The sequence below is a fragment of the Tasmannia lanceolata genome, unplaced genomic scaffold (assembly GCF_043159265.1).
Source record: "Tasmannia lanceolata isolate RefF3 unplaced genomic scaffold, GAP_Taslan_0.1 ptg000002l, whole genome shotgun sequence".
Lineage (NCBI taxonomy): Eukaryota > Viridiplantae > Streptophyta > Magnoliopsida > Canellales > Winteraceae > Tasmannia > Tasmannia lanceolata.
The window spans coordinates 25,557,041-25,574,990 of record NW_027518679.1 but is presented as its reverse complement, the minus strand read 5'-3'; the positions used below and the strand labels follow the sequence as shown (position 1 = coordinate 25,574,990).

Sequence of the window (17,950 nt, the reverse complement as noted above, 5' to 3'; positions counted from 1 at the left end):
CTTCGCCCTTGTCCCCTCCGTCGTCACTGTCTATTATATCTATTCTAGCGGCCGGACTAGCCATTACAGGCTCCTGCAGCGGCCTAAGCTCTGAGCTACTACTGGTGGAAGACTCAGAACCGGACTCGGAACTTGAACTACTATCAGACATGTAGAAAAAGGAGGGACTGAGAAGAATACCGGTGAGTGAGAACTCGCGCGAAACACCAACCACGAACTGCGAGGCCGAACTGCGAAGCCGAACTGCGAAACCGAACTCGCAAAGCAAGAGAAGAGAAGATAAAAAGTGAAAAGTGAAAAATGGGAGGTAAAAACCTCCTTTTATAACTTTTTCGAAAGCGGTGGGGCATTAAATGCAAAGCACGCATCTCGAGGGCACTCAAAGGACGCCACGTGTCCCTTATTTACGACGGACACATTCTCCCAGACAAAAAACTGATTGAGCACGCGCGTACGAATACGCGTACCTCCACCACCAAAGCACTCCGGACTGAATCTCTTCACTCCGGACTGCATCTCTTCACTCCGGATTGCATCTCTTCACTCCGGACTGAATCTCCGCCCTCCGGACTGGATATAACGCGTTTCTACAAAACGACAAAAATCAGTCCGGCCCAAGCCGGACTAGATGCAAGACGACAAAAACCAGTCCGGCCCAAGCCGGACTGGATCTAACGCGTTTCTACAAAACGACAAAAATCAGTCCGGCCCAAGCCGGACTGGATGCAAGACGACAAAAACCAGTCCGGCCCAAGCCGGACTGGATATAACGCGTTCGCTAAACGACAAAAGCCAGTCCGGCCTAGACCGGACTGTCGAACTCCGGACTCATCTCCAGCCGGACTCCGGACTAGATTTCCGGACTCATTTCCAGCCGGACTCCGGACTGGGTTTCCGGACTCATTTCCAGCCGGACTCCGGACTGGGTTTCCGGACTCACTTCCAACCGGACTCCGGACTGGATTCCCGGACTCGTTTCCAGCCGGACTCCGGACTGGATTCCCAGACTCATTTCCAGCCGGACTTCGGACTGGATTCTCGGACTCACTTCCAGCCGGACTCCGGACTGGATTCCCGGACTCATTTCCAGCCGGACTAAATCAACTCCGGACTGGCTCAACTCCGGACTGTCGATTTCTGGACTCATTTCCAGCCGGACTCCGGACTCATTTACAGCCGGACTCCGGACTAGACCTTCCGACTGAACCCTTCGATTCACTTCCATACGGTGCCCGCCCGTCCAGATAATCCATCAACCGCACTTTCCCAAGTCACTCAAGGACTTGGAAAACTGGGGGGCAACTGATGGGGTGTAAAAATTCCAGCCTCTCAGAGGCCGCCACCTGTCCTGGAGTAGGTGAACTCCAGCCTCTCACAGGCCGCCACATGTCCTCGCACAGGTCATCTCACGTCACCACGTTTTCCCCTATAAATAGGGGTTCAAAGCTCAAACCAATGGGTAATAAGAAAAAAACCCTCTCCACCCAAAACTCCTAAAACTAGCTCTGCACTCCTGCTCATACTGACTTGAGTGTCGAAGGGCCTGGCCGGAGTAAAACCCGGATTAGTCTTCTGACCTCGTTTGCCTTGTGTAGGACTTAGCCCTCACAGCAGGACTCAGCCACTTCGCTCCCCTTCACTCCGGCCCCTCAGGACTAAGCTCCTCTGGTCATACAGCTCAGCTCTTACGTCACTGTCGTACCTGTTACCGATTTTCGGTCTAACATTGCCCAAAGTTTATAGTAAGAGAAGTTTAATTTGAATAATTTGAGATTTTTTTAAGTTTAAAATAGGCACAAAACATTAAGGGGATGATTTTTGGTTGAGATTTGGTCTACACATAAATTGAGAATCTAACGCATTTGAGAATCTAAGAAATTATATGGTGGCCGACCGTGTGGAAACAATGATGGAGAGAGAGAGAGAGAGAAAAAAAAAAAAAAAAACCCCTCCCTTGATTTCTGATCCAACAGAAAGTCAAAAAATAGGACTTTTGTTGGATCAAAAATCAAGGATGGATGGGTTTTCTCTCTCCAACCTTTACATGTAAAGGTCGGCCACCATATAAAATCTCTGAGAATCTAACATTATACCCTTGCGTGGGACCCAACCCTCTATCCATTAATGAAAGCGCTTGCTATCTTTATATCCATCCAAAGATGTCAAGTGGTCTCAATCAACTTAAGGGAGACCTCTTACCCGTACGAGTCATTACACCTATACGGGCAAGAGTATTCAATTATGTACGCAAATGTGGAAAACCTAAAGTCATGCTATTTTCTTTCCAACGCCACATTTTACGATTTTTCTTTCGCGCGAAATTGGGTTACCAATGTTGGGAAAATCTTTTTTTTTTTTTTTTTTTTTTTTTTTTTTTTTTTTGTTGGGAGTATCTCACATTTCTCAGTAAAAAAAAAAAAAAAAAAGATTATTCGGGCAGTTTTAAAATTTGAAGAGCTAAAGGTGCATTTGGATTGCAGGAATCGAAGCTTAAATCGGTATCTTTTTCCAATTCCATCATTTGGTTCGAAAAATGAACGGAATGAAGGGCAGAAATCACACCGGGGTGGAATTACGGCGGGGAATGTAAGATTCTCTTTCTAACCCCAATATGTGGTATTTTGATCCCGCTTGGAATGGAATTTTTACAGAATTTTTTAAATTAAATATTTCATTTTAATTTTTCCATTAGGAATAGGAATCGGATTAGATGCTCAATCTGATTCCTGATTCTTGTAATCCAAGGACAGGTTTTGAGCTAAGTTCGTATTTGAATACACGTGTGCCCTGTATCTCGCACGTGCCTTACTTTGCACACGTGTTTAAAATAAAGTGCATTTGGAATGCAGGAATCAGAGCTTGAATGGATATCCTATTCCAATTCCAGCATTTGGTTTGAAAAATGAATGGAATGAAGGGCAGAAATGACACTGGGGTGGAATTAAGCGGGGAAATTGTTAGAATCTATATCCTAGCCCGATAGGTCGTATTCTGATTCCACTCGGAATGGAATTTTTATTAAAAAAAATTAATTAAATTTTTTATTTTAATTTTCCATTATGAATAGGAATCGGATTAGGATGCTCATTCTGATTCCTGATTCCAGTAATCCAAGTGTCCGTTTTGAGCGGAAATCCAAGGGCAGGTTTTGAGCTAAGTTCGGATTTGAGCATGGTTTCAAATTTCAGTTTCGGAATGCATTTCAATGCTCACCGAAACCGAAATTTATGCCGAAATCCTCCGAAATCACATTAGCACCTCTCTTTTTTTTTCATACATAGTTTCGACCGGTAATTTCAGCCGAAATTTTGGGAAAGATTAGATAATTATCAAAAGTCGAAAATTTTGGGTGAAATCCCTTAAGGGCCCGTTTGGATACCCGATGCATTCGTATTTGATTTGGATTTGAGTTTTGGATACAAAATACATCCATCATCTTCATGAACATGTTTTAAGAGAGAGAGAGAGAGAGAGAGTGAGAGCAAGAGGGATGTCTCGCTGCTGCCGGAGCAACGTCGAGAGAAGCGACGGTGAAGGAAGTTGCCACAAATATTGATTTCCAAATAATGTCTCGCAGAACAGATTTGAAAAATCGGAATTTTTTGCACTGTGGTAGCTGATTTGGAAATTTTTAAGGATATGATCCAGTTCAAAATGTCAACTAAATCCAAATCTAAATCTTGTGGGTATCCAAACGTAGCCTAAATTTAAGATGAAATCTCGGGATAATTCGGCCAAAATAAACTACAGTTTCAGCTGTTACCGATTTTAGTTTCGGTCTCCACCGAAACCCGAAATTTCGCGGATAGGCTTCTGCAGGTTAGATACTTAGATCAGCCAAACGGTCCTACTTTTCCTGTCTTCATTCGCGAAATGCCTTTTGCTATGGACGCTAGCAAATTCCCACTTTCAAATATCTCTGGAATGAAGGAGAAGCTTTCAAACAACCAAGATACTTGGAGTGTGAAATCATCTCTCTCTCTCTCTCTCTCTCTCTCTCTCTCTATTTCGACTTTGAAATTCTATTCCGAAGAATTCCAACTTTCCAAAATCAACCTGTAAACCAGAGGTATTTTCTTACTCTTCGGTCTGCTTAAAAACCCTAGGATCCAGATTTTTAGCAATTCTATATCTGCATAAAACTAGATTCATATTACTATTTCTTTCATTAAATTAGATCTTCATCTACCTTCAACAGATCTGTTTGTCGAATTCTTTCATTTACTTAGGGTTTATGAAGGGATCTGTTCATCTATTCCCAGTAATTACGTTATTATCTCTCTCTCTCTCTCTCTCTGCTGAAAATTTTCCTAATTTTTCGGATTCTCAATTAAATTAGGTTTAGAAAGAGATCAATTTATCTATTTGAAGTGAATTACATTGATTTTGCTCTTATATAGGTTTTGTATATGGTTTTATTCTACTTTCCTTGTAAATTAATTTTCGATCAGTTCAAAGTTGGCTGATCTATAGAATTTTTAGGGAATTTAGTGTTATTCCATTAAATGAAGTTTATTTTAGTGAGAAAGCTATTGATTTTGATTATTATGTCTTTCTCCCACTGAATTAGTTTTTCATCTGCTTCATTAATTATCAGTGTGAAACAACCAATTACTCTGAAAGCTTAAGCTGTTAAAGTTGGTGTATTTAATCTTTTATACTTCAGCACTCCCCCTTTTGTGTGGCCCCTCTTTTTTTGGGTTGGCCATGCATGTGGATTTTTAATATCAAGGAGTTGTTGGGTTTTGAACCCCGGACTTGCCGTGAGGCAATAGCTCTGATACCATCTGTAACAACCAATTACTCCGAAAACTTATGCTGTTAGAGTTGGTGTTATTTAATCATTCATACTTAAAAAAAATTATCAAATAACCTTCTCCGTTGGTGGCATCGCTCTTGATATCTTGTTTCGTTAGACTTTAATACATATAATCTATGGAGATTAATATGGTGTTTAATCATTTATACACGTGTATTTTTCGTATTAAAGAGTTGTTGGGTTCCCAGGACCTCTGTGAGGCAATAGCTCCGATACCATGTGAAACATCCAATTACTCCAAAAGCTTAAGTTGTTAGAGTTGGTGTTATTTAATCATTTATGCTTAACATTCATTGAGACTTGCTTTTCTCCTTTTAAGTTTGATTTTCTGTGGAATGTTATTGCAGCCAATATCATTGAAGGACGTTTTCAAGAGATGGACCTGCTATCCTTTTGCTCTTGTTCTCCATGCTATCATCTTGGTAGTTTAAACTTGAAATTCGTGGACAAAAGCCTGAATTTGAGCACATCAAAGCTATTTGTTGATAGAAAAAGTCGAGGAGCATGGGCTAGGAAAAAATCCGTACGGAGATCATTGAGAGTTTGTGACCGGCAGGGAGGTTCTAGGTTATTAGGCGCACTTGAAGGCTTTAATAAGGGTATAAATTCCAATATATTCAACTACTATGTAGTTGACGGAAATGAGGATCTAAGAAATGTTTCAAAGAGGGAGGATTCCACGACAAAAGTTTTAATTCCTAGTCTTCCTGATGAATCTGAAGGCAATCAGAGTTCCAAGGTCACTAGTTGTTTCTGGGAATGGAAGCCAAAATACTCTGTCCATTATGAAAAATCAGGTTCTGAAAATGTTAATTCCCCAGCATTGCTCTTTCTTCCTGGTTTCGGCGTAGGATCATTTCACTACGAGAAGCAGTTGAAAGATCTGGGTCGCGAATATAGAGTATGGGCTTTGGATTTTCTAGGGCAAGGCATGTCATTGCCATCTGAAGATCCTGCTCCTTTGGCTAAAGAAGAATATGATTCAGAAGAGAAGGATTCATTATGGGGTTTCGGAGAAGAAGCCCGGCCGTGGGCAAATGAGCTAGTTTACTCGATGGATCTATGGCGAGACCAGGTGTGCGATTTCATAGAACAGGTACTTTGGTAATCTTTGAACTTCTCTTAGTCGAATTTTGCATCTGTTGCAGTGTTTGGCCTTTTCTTGTTTGACAAGGGCATGTCTAAAATGTTTAAATACTTGAATGTTTTACTATTACTTGCTCCCTTCTTTTTTTGTTGATTGCTCAGTTTCAAGTATACTGAATAGGACAGTCATAAGATTAGCTCCTGATATGGACCTTGCTCCACCTCGACTTCCAATGTTTTCAAGAGCCATAATTAGTTTATTGGGAACCCATGGTTTCTGTTTCTTGTCTTTCAATTAAGAAATTTGATTTTAATTTTCTGACTGACCAAATCTTCAATCTGAATTGGATCTCCATAGTGATTCGCTTCCAAATAGTTGTACTGTGAGACCATTACTGCCTTCATTTCCATCTATCAATTGCATTTTACTAACACATGCAAATTTTACTTATTAGACTCATATAGGGTAATACATTTAAAAGCTTTCATGAGTGAATTTCTATTTGAAGCTTATAAGGGTCAGGCCTGGTTTGGATGTTATTATTATATTTTACTATCAATATATCATATAGTTTTCTAGTGCAGAAGCATAATACAGATTCATGGTTCATGGTGTTTGTGAACTAATGTGGCTTCAATGACTTCTGTCTTAGTTGAGACTCTCCACTTCCTATGAACCTGTATTGTGATAACAAGGCTATGCAGCCCAGGTGAAGAGAAATAGAAGAAAGAGGGAATAAGAATAGAAGAAGAAGAAAAGGAGAAGAAGAGGGAAAGAAAGTGAAAGATGGATAAGAAGAAAGAAGAGGAAGATTGGAGGGGTAAGATTTTTCTCGTGTTGTGTTGGAAGGTGACTCCATTAATGTTATTCGGTGGTTGTCCGGGTCTCACATTTTCCCTTGGCGTTTCGCGGACTATTCCAATGAGATTAAAGACATTCTTGGATCCTCTAGGATCTCTTTTCGCCATATAAGAAGATCGGCGAATGGAGTAGCAGACAAGCTAGCAAAAAGAGAAGTTCTCTTGGTTTCTCTAGAGAAATATGATTTTCTTCCGCCTTGAGGGTTGGGGAAGTGTGTATCTTCAATCATTGTATTTTCCATCGTTGTATCTATTGACCATCTCGGGCCTTTTAATGAAATTCTTACCATTCAAAAAAAAAAAGGAAGAAGGAAGAGGAAGAGAAAATTGAGGGGAGAAATTCTGTAATCAATATTATTCCAAAAACTAGGGCAGTGATAAATCTACCATCAAATATCTTAAATCGACCTCTATGTGTCTTTCTCTCTCCTCTGGGTTAGAGAGAGATAGACACATAGGGGGTCGATTTAAGATATATGGGGGTCGATTTATCACTCCCAAAAAACTATTGTCCAATCCATGAGGCTCTCATTTATGTAGGCAATTGAAATATCATGGAAATAAAATCCGTAAATCTAAATAATATGGAAATAGAATCCCTACAACTAAATAACATGGAAATAAAATCCCTAAAACTAAATAACATAAAAATAATATCTCTAAAATTCCTATTGAGGAACTATGCCACTTATTGGGCCTCACAGGTGCGACCCACCTAGAGTAGCGGACGATCCTCATCACTGACACTACTAGCCAAATTCCCATGCAACAACCCGAGACCAAGTCAAACCACATGGATGACAAATGGAACCATCACATTGCTGCCACTTGGTTATCCAGTTGGACGTAAGTGGTAGCATAGCATGGAAGATAGAAGATGAGATTTACCTGTCGAATGACCATTCACACCTATATCAATTATCCAAAACAAAGAAGCGTTCTGCAAAGTCATAGCATGAAAGTCAAAATTACTACAAACAATGAAGTCTTAGGCAGGAGTGAAGGACCAACACTGGAATAGAAATCTCCAATTTATTGGTCTTTTTATGAATTTTTAGTACTAACCTCTAGAACTTAAAAATCATTCACTCAGATGTAGAACCATTTATCTGAAAATATGAGGATCCTTCGGCTATTCGTGTGCATGCTTGCTGCTGATTACATTTCTTCTGAAATTGGGAAGTTTCCCAATGATGTCCAAACACCTTTTCTTTGTATCCCTAAATTTTTCATTTGCGCCCCGTCAACTCCATGCCCTTAACTTCTTTGACCTCCTTTCACACCAAGAATATCGATTAGTAAGAAAGGCACAGTTAATGTAACATGTACGACCTGCTTCCATGCCAAAAATATTGATTTTAATGACCTTAAACTCAGTCTTAACATAATGAACAGCTGAAATAAGTGATATTGATATGCATATTTAGCACTCGTCTTGTGGGCACCACTATGCATCCATACGAGCGCTAGTACAATATGAAACAGGTGTCAATATGAAGTTTCTTCATACAGAAATTTTGGCTTATTGTTATACTCAGCTATACTAGATCTTCTCACTGCAGATTCTTGACATGTTTTTCCAAATGAAATTATATTTGCAACATTTCCCCCTGGATACAAAAGGGTAAGATGGTTTGCATTTCCGTTGTCATCAATCAAAATATCAGGGTTGTTGTACTGGTTCAATGGAGTTTATAACCTATGTATAGCCAATTGCTTATTGGTTCTCTAATCTATCATATTTTTTAAAATTAACACATGATGGTCATAGGATTTTCCCATTAACATAATCTCATTTTTTCCTTTTCTCCAAAGTATCATTTAACTTCATAAAAAGCAGAATGAGATTATGCACAGGCCTGAATATTCCAAACCAACTGAGGGTGTCACTCTCATATTCAATTACATAGAGTCAATAAATGGAGTGCCACTTTGATGAAGTGATGCAAATGTAATATCATATGCATCAAAGAAATCAAAGAAGAAGAATAAAGCAAGGCAAGAAGGAACAAGGGGCTGATTTGTTTGCGGTCCCAAAATCTGGTCTAACTTCATATCATTACTGTGGACCTTAGAAGCACAAAGCAGGTGGGGGGCGGAGGCGGAAGCGGGGGTGGGGAAGCGGGGAAGCCGGGGTTCTAGAAGAGTCTAAGTTTGGGAGCGCCATGGGAGCGTGTGTGTAATATTTTATTTATATATCTTTCAAAATTCAAGTACATCAAAAAGTAATAAAAAGGTAATAGTTTCTAAATTAGTATCTTTCAAAATTTAAGTACATCAAAAAGCAGTAATTCCTAACCATCTTCATTTACGTGCACTCGTTCCTCATGCCTTCTGAAGATGCACAAGCCTTTGTGCTTGCTCCAATGAAGTACTTTGAAGAGTTTGAGGAGTTTGATGCAAGGAAGTTGGTGATCGTGAGAGTTCTAGAAGAGTCTAAGTTTGGGAGCGCCATGGGAGCGTGTATGTAATATTTTATTTATATATCTTTCAAAATTCAAGTACATCAAAAAGTAAGAAAAATGTAATAGTTTCTTAATAAGTATCTTTCAAAATTTAAGTACATCAAAAAGTAGTAATTCCTAACCATCTTTATTTACGTGCACTTGTTCCTCGTGCCTTCTGAAGATGCACAAGCCTTTGTGCTTGCTCCAATAAAGTACTTTGAAGAGTTGGAAGAGTTTGATGTAAGGAAGTTGGTGATGGTGAGACTTATGGAGTAATAGAAGCAGGCTTGGAGCATAATGGAAGCAATGCCCGTCTCTTTGGGGTCACGCTCCCCGGAAGCTCCTTCCTAAGGAGCGCCGAATCGAGGGTCCAAGGTGGGAGTGGCACCCCGTGGGAAGGTTCCTGCTTCTAAGCTGTGGACCCCAAAATCTGGATGAGCATAGGGTTTTATACATAAGAGAAACAAAGCGATAAAAAAGAGACTTCTCTTTGCTATTGTTTTCTATTCTATTGAGACTATTAGGGTGTACATTATTTCTCTTCCTCTTTTACTTGATCTTCTTCTTGGTTCCATTATTTGGTGTAATTTTATGTTCTTCTTTGATACTACTATCCATTATGATCCATTAACCAATCCTCTCAACAATTAAGACTGAGCAGTATACTTCAAAATGATACCACGACCATCAACCAGGCACCGAATAGCCATTTTCATCATTTGCTTCAATAACTCATCTATGGCCTCATAATCACCCTAAGGCCCTGCTCTTTTAAGATTATGAAAACCGGTTTTGAGGGCGAAACCGATTATTGGACCGTCCCGATTATTGGACTCAAATTTAAATGCAATTTTGAGTCCAATAATCGGTTTGTTACTCGCAATCGGTTGACATAATCTTAAACGAACAGGGCCTAAATGTCATCCAGAACAGCATAATCACCAGATACAGAACTTGAATATTTGCAAACAATCAAATAACGTCCAATATTATGATCATTACCCATGTAAATCTAAAAATACCAAAACTATGACATGGAGCAATCAAAAGGACCCCCTCCCCACCAAACGCCTTCAAAGCGGCAAGATCTCACTCAAACAGCTGTTTGTCTTGCTGACCCAAGAGTGTTTGGCCATACAGATACTGACTTGAGCTGTATGAGTGCTGTTGTCACAAGTAGTTTTTTGACACCATCAAGAACAATATTTGGACTTGCTTCTCTATATTGTATTGGGATATATTGTCCAAGCACTGATGACGAAGGATCTAACTCTAACCTTAATAGGGTTTCAAAAACCTTGCTCTGATACTATGTTATAATCAAAGAATGAAAAAGGAGAATTTTTGGGGAAGAATCGTAATTATTTCCTTCTCCCAGTTCATATTTTTTAGGATTAAGTTAATGCAAAAAATATTCATAAAAATGCCCTCATTTATCCAACTAAGGGTATAAAAGAGAAAGGCATAAACGACATATTGAAAAGACAAAAATGCCCTTGATTATTCAACAATTCTCATTGAGCATAATATTGTAGTTGAATCCTGTATGGAGCCTCTTCATGCTTGTGAGGAATTTAACACAATATGCAAATTGGGTAGTCTTTAGATTCCCATTCATCTTCTTCTCTGTTGTTGCTTTGCAAATGGCCTAAGAGCGACTTGGAGCCGTTCTTATTCTAATTTCAAATGGGGGTGGGAAATACATGTGAAGTCTTGTGACGCTACCTCGTGTGCAAACACCCAACAGGCCATAATAAGATCACGGCGGCTATAAGATAAACTCATTAGTTTTGCATTTTCTCTGCTTAATAAGGCATCTTGTGATAAAAGGAAATTATAGAAGAAGACTTTATTTCTTTCAAGTATTGCTTGGGTTTGTGAACATATCATCACGCAATTTTCTTTTTTGTAAACAAACACATGCACTCAATTCTAATATGTTGAAACAAAAAGACTTAAGTTGGTTATATCTTCCTACAGGTTATTGGTGAACCAGTTTATGTGGTTGGAAACTCGCTAGGAGGATTTGTGTCACTGTACTTTGGAGCATGCAGCCCTCAGCTAGTGAAAGGTGTTACGCTGCTCAATGCAACACCATTTTGGGGATTTCTTCCTAATCCTACAAGATCTCCAAGACTTGCCAAAATTTTCCCATGGGCTGGAACATTTCCTTTGCCTGCTAGTGTGAGAACGTTGACAGAAATAATGTAGGTCTTTAATGCCTGTGGCCCAAATGCACCCTCCTTGTTTTTCTCCTTGCTATTCTTTATTCAGTGCTTCCTATGTTCTAAGTTAAATCAACATACAATTTACTTACAGGAACTGTATTTCCACACCCAAACTGCTACAAGGTTTGGTTATAGTGGTTGAATATTCTCCCGTGACTAAATTACTCAATTTAGTGGAAATAGCATTTCTCTTTATTTTTTATTTCTGCTAAATGAACCATTGGGGAGATTCCACCTTAAATTCAGAAGGCAATAGATGATTAAATTATTCCTTCTAGAATGGCAGTTGTTTGAGTTGCTTGCCCAATTCGGAAGCTGAGTGTCTTTTTTGTGATTTAGATGGCAAAAGATAAGTGATCCTACAAGCATACGGGAGGTGCTTAAGCAAGTTTATGCTGACCATTCGACGAAAATTGATAAAGTCTTCTGTCGTATTCTTGAAACAACACAACACCCTGCGGCAGCTGCATCATTTGCCTCTATTATGTTTGCCCCTAAGGGACAGTTATCCTTTCAGGAAGCTTTGTCTAGGTATTACAAGAATTCAGACTGAAACATCATTTATTCACATTTACATCCTTGAGGCTTCTTGTTCTATCCATTTCAAAAAAAAAAAGCTTCTTGTTCTATGTAGAGAAAATGCAACTCTCTTATGCTATTGTTTTTTATTGAACTGGAAAACAAACTTATTGCAGTTTAACTTCTAAATTTATTCATGTTTGTTAAAATGGTCATATGTAGGTGCCATATGAACAATATACCGATCTGTCTCATGTACGGGAAAGAAGACCCTTGGGTAAAGCCTATTTGGGGACTTAAGGTGAAACAGCAGGTGCCAGAAGCTCCGTACTATGAAATCAGCCCCGCTGGTCATTGCCCCCATGATGAGGTGCCTGAGGTAAGCACTGATTTTTTATTTACATTTTCTCATTCTGTATCCTTGATGAACCAGCGTTTATATATAGATGTAGGAGGATTTGTTTGGGAAGTAATAAGCCCCTTTGACATCTCTTCATCTGCAAAGAATTCTCGACGTGAAAACACAGAGACAAAGGGCTGATCTTTGAATAGGAAAAAGAATGGATCTGCAGGGTCCCAAATTATTTCATATGTATATAGTATTATTTTGCGTTTTTTAAATTTGATTTGAATGAAAAAAAATTTCTAGGGCTAGTGACTACTAATAAATGAAATAGTAGTGTTTTATTCACAGCTGATTACTCCTCTTTTTTTTATTTACTATGAAATAAAACTATGAAATAAAGTTGATTTACTTCAACTTAAGAAAATATGACGTTCTTCAGTAATATCATCATGACTCTCGAAATCATGTGCGGTAGCAATACCAAACCAAATACGACGAGTAGTGGGGTCCTGAGCTAAGCCTTGGCTAAACCTTGGAAATCTTAATGCCATAATGCCTTTCAAATCCTCCTAGCCATTATCCTACTGCAATAATTCTTGCGCTGCTGTCAAGTGTGGTTTTATTTTTCCTTTTTCAGGATTTATTATTCTTGTGCAGTCAGAAACATTTTAGTTGTATGATATGCACTGTAAAGTAATTGTTACAGGATTGCTTCTTTTCCTTGAAATCAAAGTTATGGATTTAAATGTCGGTTTCAGTGTCGGTTTCTGCCACCCATCGAAACCGAATTTCGGTTTCGGTGTTGGTTTCGACCGAAATAATGTAAAACCTTGATAAAAAATTCAGTTTTTTTTTAATTTCCACTGAAATGTATAAAATTTCGGTGGAAATTTCAGTAATTTCTGTGAAAATCTTTAAATTAAATTTCAGTGGAAATTTTGTGAATAGGGGTGAAAACAAAATTTCTATTCGGTTAAAACCGAAACCAAAATATTTCGGCTGAAATTTAAAACAATGATCACAGTAAGGAAGCTTCAGGAAAATCTTGTCCTCGATATTTCAACACCGACAAAAATAACTTTGCACATTAACTTGTCACGAATTCACAATAACTAGCAGCATAGAACTTACTACTTTATAGAAAATTATATGGAACCCCAGTATAAAGTTAGAGAATTTTTCATAGAACCATAAAAGAGTAAAGATTCACTTTTAGATTTGTTGTTAATGTCTAGCATGTTATATAAATCCTATCGTAATGAAATTGCCCATATACTTTGGTGGTAAAATGTACGGTGGTCATAGCATAAACATCCAGTCCAGTTTGTAGTAAAATGTATGGTGTTCATGATTTTTCTTGGAAACTGATGAGAATTCTTAACCATTATTCTGATTACCTTTTTAAATTTAGGTCTGTGTGCTGAAACTTGTCCTACAATACATTCTATATGGAATATGCTTTTCACATATAAGCTTCATATTCTAGAGTATAGGACACTGTAGTTAGTAGCTTGCTTTTGTGCTTGTTTTTTTTATTTTTTATTTGCGCACTTTCCATTAGTTCAAATTTTGCTTAGTTTTATGGTATTTTAAATAGAGGACTGCTTCAGTTCTCTGTGGGAGGTCAGGAAATGGACAACCACACATTCCTAGTGGTCCAATCACTGGGACCTATCCAATAGAAAGGTGGATTACATATCAATTTGCAGGGTGTCCCATCACTTACCAATGGAATGGGCAGTTGATGTCTTCCCATGCTTAGTCACAAATATTTGTCCTGGGAATTTTTTGGGAAGGGTGTATCCCGAAACTTTTTTTTTTTTTGTTTGGGTTTATATTGGGAAAAATCTAGAAAAAATACTCAACTCAACTCAACTCAACAAAGCCTTTGTCCCAAACTAGTAGGGGTCAGCTAAATGAATCCTTTAGAAAAAATTCATGAAGAAGGTAAAAGGAATCTACCCGGCTCTAATCCTGGTTCTAGGTTGGTTCTTCTACGTGGATCATTTTCTTCCATTTTATCCTATCCAAGGTCATGTTCTTTGTTATTTTCCTGGCTATCAAGTCTTTCCTCAATGTTTCTACCCAAGTTGTTTTCGGTCTGCCCCTACCTCTTTTTACTCCATCAATTTGGCACGAGTCGCCTCTTCTCACTGGAGCATCTAAAGGCCTATGTTGGATATGTCCAAATCATCTTAAGCGGTGCTCTCTCATCTTCTCCTCAATTGGAGTCACCCCTACCTTTTTACGAATGTCTTCATTTTTAATTCTATCTAGCCTTGTGTTGCCGCACATCCATCTAAGCATTCGCATCTCTGCTACACTCATCTTATGCCCATGCTGCTTCTTGGTGGCCCAACATTCTAAGCCGTACAGCATGGCTGGTCTCACAGCTGTCTTATAAAACTTTCCCTTCAACTTGGTAGCGATTTTATGATCGCACAGAACTCCTGAGGCAAGCTTCCACTTCAACCAACCTGCTCTTATTCTATGGTTAACATCCTCTTCAATATCTCATTCCTTATGTAGAATTGAACCAAGCTAGCGAAACATATCCCTCTTAGGTACCTCCTATCCAGTCATATTTACTACATCCTCGTCCTGCCTCCTTACATTACTAAAGTTGCATTCCATATATTCTGTCTTAGTCCTACTTAGTCTAAAACCTTTCGATTCCAAAGTAGTTCTCCATAACTCTAATTTAGCATTTACCCCTGCTTTGGTTTTGTCAATTAATACTATGTTATCTGCAAATAACATATACCACGGCACCTCATCCTGGATACCCTCTGTAAGCTCATCCATAACTAGCGTAAAAAGATAAGGGCTTAGAGCTGATCCTTGGTGGAATCCTATTGTAATTGGAAACTCACTAGACATGCCATCCATGGTTCTGACACTAGTTACTGCTCTATCGTACATATCCTTAATCACATCAACATATTTAGTAGGCACTTTTTTCCTTTCAAGGACTTACCACATAACACTCCTGGGAACCCTATCATACACTTTCTCCAAATCAATGAAAACCATATGAAGTTCCTTTTTATTTTCTCTAAATCTCTCCATTAACCGCCTAATCAAGAAGACAGCTTCCATAGTCGATCGTCCGGGCATGAAGCCAAACTGATTCTCTGACACCTTAGTCTGTGCTCAATTATCCTCTCCCAAAGCTTCATGGTGTGACTCATTAGCTTAATTCCCTAGTAATTTAAGAATAAAATTAGAACAACAAATAATATCCTATCATTAAAAAAAAACAAATAATATCCTGAATTTATCACTATATTTTTGTGCTATTCTCACAGTAAAAAATAAACTATGAAGACATCTCGATGATTTATCAGAATCTCTGAAAAAATTGGGATTTTATCATTTTGTCAAAAAATTGAAAATATCGCATTGAAAAATATCGCGATATTTTTTAAAATAACGTAGATATTTATGCTCCCATGGAATACCAAACATTTTCCATTTTTCAGGTTTTCTCTTAAAGTTTAGTATTGCAGGGCAATTGCGTTGCATCTGATTCTCTCTTTGTTCAACAGGTTGTTGACTATTTATTGCGTGGGTGGATCAGGCACCTGGACTCCCAAGGTTCTGCTTCACTACCTCTTCTAGATGATCCTGAATCTGTTCATTATGACATATCCAGGGACTTGGAATTTTTCAAAGAAGGATTACGAAAATCAGTACGGGTACGCTTCTTTGGATCCAACTCCTCTGTTTGGAACCGATTAGGCTCTTATATTAAGTCTCGCATTACGGATTTGGGTATTAAATCCCGCTGACATGGCATGATCCTTCTCCCTCTCAGCGTAATGTAAATACTCACTGTGTATCATATATTTTGATCCATAAATGTATTATAAATTCTTAGGTCAATCCATGTAATATGATCTCATCGTTGATTGTTTGGAATGTAAAATATACTGATATTCTTAATAAAATTTATCAGAATCAGTTTTCCATGAATTGGGACTAAATAATCATCTCTGAAATATATTTTACATTATGAGAAAAGTGTTTCTAAGCACGTGCTTAGATAAACTTATCTAAGCACGTGCTCAGATAAACTTATCTAAGCACGTGCTCAAAAACACATGTGGCCCACATTTTTTGGGAGATCCAAAGCATTCATTTGGAAGGCCCTTCCATGGATAGGTTGTGTACCAAGAACCAGCCTTATAGGATCATCCTAACCCAATCAAAGTTGGAGTGGAAAATGGACAGACACTGTGTGTCCATGTTTTTGCCCATTTTCCCCTCCACAAATAGCAGGGTTAGGATGATCCTATAGGGCTGATTTTTGGTACACACCCTATCCATGGAAGGGCCTTCCAAATGAATGCTTTGGATCCCCCAAAAAATGTGGGCCACATGTGTTTTTGAGCATGTGCTTAGATAAGCTTATCTAAGCACGTGCTTAGAAACACTTTCCTCTTACATTATTATATGTAAACATGGTTACCTTGACAGATACAGGCATCAGCTCCCTCTTTATGCATGTATGTATATATTCTATTCTTTCTAGTAATAATGCAGATACTTTCTGGACAAATTACTTAAACCTCCATATTCTTTTTAGACTCCAAAAGGATACTTGGAGCGTATCTAACCATGTCACCCAATAATTAGTTGAGTTCTTCAACGACAACTTTTTCTGTAGCCAACAATCTCTTCTTGTCTTGATCAAGTGGATCTTATTTTCCATTGGAGCATCTAACTGTGACAAAGTTGATCGGAGATATAATTTAAGCTTAGGTGCTTATACTACAAGTCATTTCCTAAAATAACAATAGGGGACAAAAGATCATGAAAGAGCATAGTTCTCTTGAGTCTATACTATATATATTGGGAAAACTTGGTTGGCCCCAATGTTATTTGAAACCTTATAAATGTAAAGTTGCCATAAATTTTTTTTTTTTTTTTGGAAATGTTAATCAGATTTTACTAAACAAAAACAACATAGAATACACCATGAGAGAATTACACGGCGGGCAGAGATTGCCTTTCAAATAAAGAAATTAATAATCCCATTGAGTAAGAACTTAAGCCCAAAATAAGCTTACTATTATATCAAGCAAAATGAGTATACATCTGATAGTTCAAGGCCCTTCAGGGATTGGAGGTCGATGAGCAAGGCGCAACAAAATGGGCTTTTTCGGGTCCTATAGGCGTGGCGGATTCTAACGAGGCGGGGATTAGGGCGGCTCTATAAGGTATCAGATATGTCGAATCTACCAATCTGGCTAAGGTGGTAGTGGAGGGGATTCGCTTAACGTCATAGGGTGGCTCAAGCGAAGCAAGACTTTCCCTTGGAGATTCGCTGCTTGGATTGACGGATTCAGGGACCAGATTAGAGGTGTGGATGTCCCCAACTAGTTTGGGACAAAGGCTTGGTTGAGTTGAGTTGAGTTGAGTTGAGTTGAGTATTAGATGTGTGGATGTGACTTTTCATAATGTCAAACGATCTGCAAATGCCGATGCGGACAAACTAGCTAGAGATGGGGTGGGAAGGCAAGAGTTGGAGCCTTTTGATTTCCTTCCCCCTTAGGTCTTTATCCATAAGTATCTTATCATTCCTGTATTTCCCTCCTTGGGCCAGCTTTGTACTTTATTTTCTCTGTTTTTCATTAATGAT

The 17,950-nt window shown here is 38.6% G+C and overlaps 1 protein-coding gene across 2 annotated transcripts; it reads left to right on the top strand.

The window, feature by feature from the left end:
• Positions 1–3,900: 3,900 nt before the first annotated feature.
• Positions 3,901–16,277, top strand: PPH (pheophytinase). Of its 2 annotated transcripts, none has more exons than XM_077354600.1 (6): positions 3,901–4,069; positions 5,167–5,915; positions 11,194–11,420; positions 11,781–11,972; positions 12,183–12,339; positions 15,855–16,277. In XM_077354600.1, the coding sequence occupies exons 2-6, from the start codon at positions 5,196–5,198 to the stop codon at positions 16,095–16,097; spliced, it is 1,539 nt and encodes a 512-aa protein (XP_077210715.1). In that variant the 5' UTR covers positions 3,901–4,069; positions 5,167–5,195; the 3' UTR covers positions 16,098–16,277. The 2 variants fall into 2 exon arrangements, with proteins under 2 accessions (XP_077210715.1, XP_077210778.1); XM_077354663.1 differs by lacking the exon at positions 3,901–4,069 and adding an exon at positions 4,145–4,261.
• Positions 16,278–17,950: the final 1,673 nt, after the last annotated feature.

Coding starts and splice junctions, on each gene's coding strand:
- PPH (XM_077354600.1), top strand. CDS start 5,196: ATGGACCTGCTATCCTTTTGCTCTTGTTCTCCATGCTATCATCTTGGT. Junction 5,916..11,193: donor TGTGCGATTTCATAGAACAG/GTACTTTGGTAA, acceptor ATCTTCCTACAG/GTTATTGGTGAACCAGTTTA. Junction 11,421..11,780: donor AGAACGTTGACAGAAATAAT/GTAGGTCTTTAA, acceptor TTTGTGATTTAG/ATGGCAAAAGATAAGTGATC.